The sequence below is a fragment of the Cicer arietinum genome, chromosome 2 (assembly GCF_000331145.2).
Source record: "Cicer arietinum cultivar CDC Frontier isolate Library 1 chromosome 2, Cicar.CDCFrontier_v2.0, whole genome shotgun sequence".
In the NCBI taxonomy this organism is placed as follows: Eukaryota; Viridiplantae; Streptophyta; class Magnoliopsida; order Fabales; family Fabaceae; genus Cicer; species Cicer arietinum.
In genome coordinates, this window is record NC_021161.2 from 41357389 (window position 1) to 41362065 (window position 4677).

Sequence of the window (4677 nt, forward strand, 5' to 3'; positions counted from 1 at the left end):
ATTGAAGGGATACGAAAGCCAACAGTCTCAACTCGGGCCTAATAAAACCTGCTTTTAATTCTGGCTAGCCCATATATGTGGATATAGACAAGTCCGCATAAAGTTTAGATCATCGATCTTCCGTTGATGGAGATGAGTCAATTCCAATCCATATAAGAGTTAAGTGTCAATTAAATAGATTATAACCACCACCAAATCAAACTAAAAAAATGACTAGCATTTCAATTGAAAAAACTCACTCACAACAATCACAAACATTTCACTCACACGTCATCTTTCCTCTCATCTCTCATATAAGTGTTGGTCCTTCTATATGATATAATGATATTAAATCAAATCTCAACCATTTAATATATGTTGTGATTGTAGTGGATCAAATTTTTTTTTTTGAATTGACTTGATTAATATTTGCTTTCTCTATTGATTTTTTAGAATGTGAGAAATAGATTTGTAGCATTGTTTTTTTTTATTGTGTATGTACGATTTTAAAAAATTATCTAAACAACCAATTTAAAAAATTATTTTGATTAATATCATTTCATGTTTAGTTCCCATCGAATAGCCCATTGCATTCCGCATCAAATTTTTTTAGGAGCAGCAAATAATTAATTTGAAATGATAAAACTTGATGAGATGTATACAAGACTCACAATCATTGTAAACGAATTGCATATTTGTGTTTGATAGGAAGACTTACTGTGTTTGGTAGGAAGACTCGCGTTAACAAATCCAGTTATCCAAACACTTATGAGGTATGTGCTACAGTTTGTTCACCTTCCTAGAGCTATTTGCAATGTTGTAGATAAGGAGTGCATAAACTATATGTGGAGAGATTCTGAAAATAACATGAAGTTCATTTTGTTTCTTGGGATGAGTTGTGTATTTCTAAAAGCTTCGGTTCTCTCGAGCTTAGAATGGTGCGACACATCAAAAACACTTCTTTGGTCAAGACATGATGTGACCTCTGCTCAAATCCTTATGCTTTTTGGGCTAGAGCCATTCGTAATAAATATAAATGTGGTTCATCTAATATACCCAAAGTTTTTGTGGTTAAACGAGGATCAAATTTACGGAAAATGTTTGTGCTAATTAGGATATTATGATAAATAATCTTGGTCAGCAGATTGATAACATAATTGATATTAACTTTTAGATTGAGGTCTGAGTACCATCGAAAGGTCACATTATGGATATAGAAAAATGTGAAGCCTATTATATGATAGAAGACCTAGATAATAGAGTGGTAGAAGATAAGTTTTAGTGGATTTGAAAGTAGCCAAATGCTGAATGTTTGACGTGTTTTATGTAGAAAGTTGCTCTTAGTTGTTTGCTTACAAACCTTCAACAAGTTTGCCGTCACAGACTAGCATTGACTTGTGTCTAGTTTATTACAATGCTAGCAAATCAATCCTTCATATTTAGCGTGATTGTCAACTTAAGTCAAGGTTTTGGCATTATTTGTTTCAAACACTAATAAGTGTTTGTCATAAGATAAATCTAAATAAACTCTAAATAAAGGCTTCCAAACGCCTTATAAGACACACTACCCAAACAATTGGATTGTACAACGACTATGGCTAAATCTAAAACTTAGTAATTAAACATTATATAAACGGGTCCATCATTTGGAATATCAATGAAGTGAAATACAATGACAAATCACATAGTTTACATGCTACAAGTAAATGATGATACAAATGAACAAAGGGGAATCCATACACCCCAAAATACAATGATACAAAGAGAATGATCTTCCCATTCCCAATGTGATTATGTGAATTTCACAGCAAAATCCTAAGGATGCAGCAAAACCCTAACTAAGGGTGCTTCCCATTTTTTGTGAGCACCCCAAATAACAAATAATTAAGAATTAATCCTCAATCTGAATGGATCCTACATGAAGTTCATTAGTTGACCGGAGGTCAATACTATGAAGAATGAATGCAAAGGATAAGTTAGCAGGTCAAGTGAGTTGCGTCAAATTCAAAATGTAGTGCTACTCTCACTTGCAGAAATAGAGGGGTCTTCGGATTTCACAACAGTTGTTCCTTTACTACTAATGTCGAGTCCCTGAAAACGACCGAGCTGGTCATTTTGCAATAATTCTGAAAATGAAGGAGAATGTGTTTGTTGCAGATGATGAGTTGACATGCTAGACGGGGAGGGACCAAATCGTGGCAAGTGCATGTTCTGGTGACCAGAAGGACCTGATTGTGGTGGAATTGGATTGAAGCTTGGTTCTGTAAATGCCATTTGGTGCATACCAAGATTAAAAGACTCGGTGTGGCTCATTATATTCCCAGTAGCAACTTTCAGCCTCTCAACTTCCTTCTTCAATGCTTCATTAAGAGCTATATCAAATCACAAACAAATTCTAGTACAATTAATTAAGTTAAATAAATAAGTTACAAGAGTTTTTCACTAGAAAAAATTGTTAAGCGGTGAACATTTTTAACGCATTGTAAGAAGAAGGTGGTAATTGTTACCATCACGAAGATGTGCTTGTTGCTCCATGGCTTGCAGACGAAGCTTAAGCTCTGTATTTTCAGTCGACAGACCTGTTGTGTCTCTCTATAAAGAAATAAAGAATGAAGTGATTTAGTCAATTTAGCCACATATACAGTTGAGTAAAAACTCAAAAACAACCTATGATATATAACACCATCCAAAATTCCAAATCATCAAAGTGACTACATAAATATCAAGAATCACAGACATTTTATATATGAGGAATTTCTGAGAGAAACACAAATAGAATGCATCCAAAAGTAATATTTAGCATTTAACTAAACTTGCAACAAAGATATATCTATGATTCAAGGAAATTGATGAACAATACAGTTGAGTTCATTGCACTAAGCTACATCAAGAAATTCAATAAACAAAAATAGGGTTACTCTGCAAAATGGAACTTCTAAAAGTTTAGTAATCGTAGATAAATGTCAATACCAACCTGGTATAGGGTCAGTTGGGCAGAAAGAGTTGTAGCTTCAGTTTGTAGGGTCTGAACTTTGCGCTCTAGTTCTTGTATATAGCGGGCCTTTCTCTCTTTTGAGCGAGCTGCAGACTGTCGATTTGCAAGTATTCTATTCATAATAACAACACAGTGAGAATAATGAATAACACAAATCCACAGAAATTAGTACTATTGAAAATTAGATGAAACTCGAGAGCAGAATCTCTTGCATAAATCCCTGTCTCATATTCTCCCCCACCCCAGAAAAGTTTAAATCCAAAAAGCCCAGATACTGGAAATTTTAAAAAATCAAGATAGGACACATTATCAATGTTAATAGCTCAAAATTCAAATAATTTGCACTAAACATAAATATTCTTAATTAATGGTCTCTAATCTCTAATTATAACTTACAAGTTATGAATTGACACAACCATTTCAGTCACACATGACACATCCCCATTACAATTCCAACAATGCATCAGTTACAGCGTGAACTTAAGAAGTTTCTTGTGCTACAATCTAGAATCACATAAAAGAGTTGAATTTCCCAAAACCACCAACCCATTCCCTAATAAATAATCACAATAAAAATGAAAACAAACAGAAACTACAGAAAAATCATCAAAACGACACAACTGAAAAGTTGAAACCACAGGCACATAAAATATCCAGCCACACCAAGGTGAACTTATAACTTTAACATAAGTTTACGTACAAAATTCAAAAGCAATTAATAAAAACTCAAAACAGAGAAAAACACTATCATTATAGAAAGAATTCAGTAAAAAATAAAATTGAAGTAGAAAAAATTAAGCATTTTGAGATTAAAATTTCGAACCTCTTAGCACGTTTGGGATCAATAGACCAAAGCTCAGCTAACTTATCAGGAGGCATAGCTTTCTTCCCATCCATAATCTCCCCAAACGAAGAACAACCGTCGACGGAGCTACTGTGCCTATGTCTCGGCCTCGCCGGAATCTTATCCGGTTCACCATTTCCGACCGGATCTACTCCGGCAACTCCCAACTCGTTCGAACCTCCGAGTTTGTCAACGTCAATGTACGTCGAGAACAGGTCGTCTTCGGATCCGATCTCATCTAAGCTCGCCGTCGACGATCCGCCGGTGAACGGATCGGACGGAGATAGGTCCATCAAGTCGTCTGGTAATCGGAAACTGACCTCCGAGTGGGCTCTCCGGTGGTGGGATCCGCCATTGGAACCGGAGCGCGCGAATAGAGAAGTGGAAGAAAATGAGGACTTGCCGGCGGCGGTTGTCGCCGCCGTGGATGGCGGAGGTGGAGGTAACTGTGACGCGGTGTTTGCATTGTGAGATTTTGGATTGAATTTAGTATTGGAATTGGGATTAGGGTTTGAAGATAGATCTTGATGCATTTGTTCCCAATTCCAATTGTTTGTCACACAATACAACTCACATGCATTTCTATTTCTTTCTTTTCTTTGCTTCTAGCAATTCTGATTATTAAATTTAAGATTTAAATACGACTTTATTCTTTTAAATTTTCAAATTTTTTTAATAATTAAAAGTTCCTAAAGTAGAAATGCTTATATTTTGTCTTTCAGTAAGTTTTAGTCACTCATATATATGTAAGTTCGAAGTATCAATATTAGATATGTATATGATACAGATATGTTTCTCATTTTGTAATAATATGGATTTGATAGCATTTTTGAAATTGAATATGTAGTATGTAAATTTG

General features: G+C 34.9%; 1 protein-coding gene across 1 annotated transcript; it reads right to left on the reverse strand.

The window, feature by feature from the left end:
- Window positions 1–1624: 1624 nt before the first annotated feature.
- On the reverse strand, window positions 1625–4435 carry LOC101492047 (transcription factor RF2b-like). The gene is made up of 4 exons (XM_027331561.2): window positions 3798–4435; window positions 2954–3086; window positions 2487–2571; window positions 1625–2351 (listed from the first exon to the last, which is right to left on the reverse strand). The coding sequence occupies exons 1-4, from the start codon at window positions 4349–4351 to the stop codon at window positions 1984–1986; spliced, it is 1140 nt and encodes a 379-aa protein (XP_027187362.1). The 5' UTR covers window positions 4352–4435; the 3' UTR covers window positions 1625–1983.
- Between the last annotated feature and the right edge of the window lie 242 nt (window positions 4436–4677).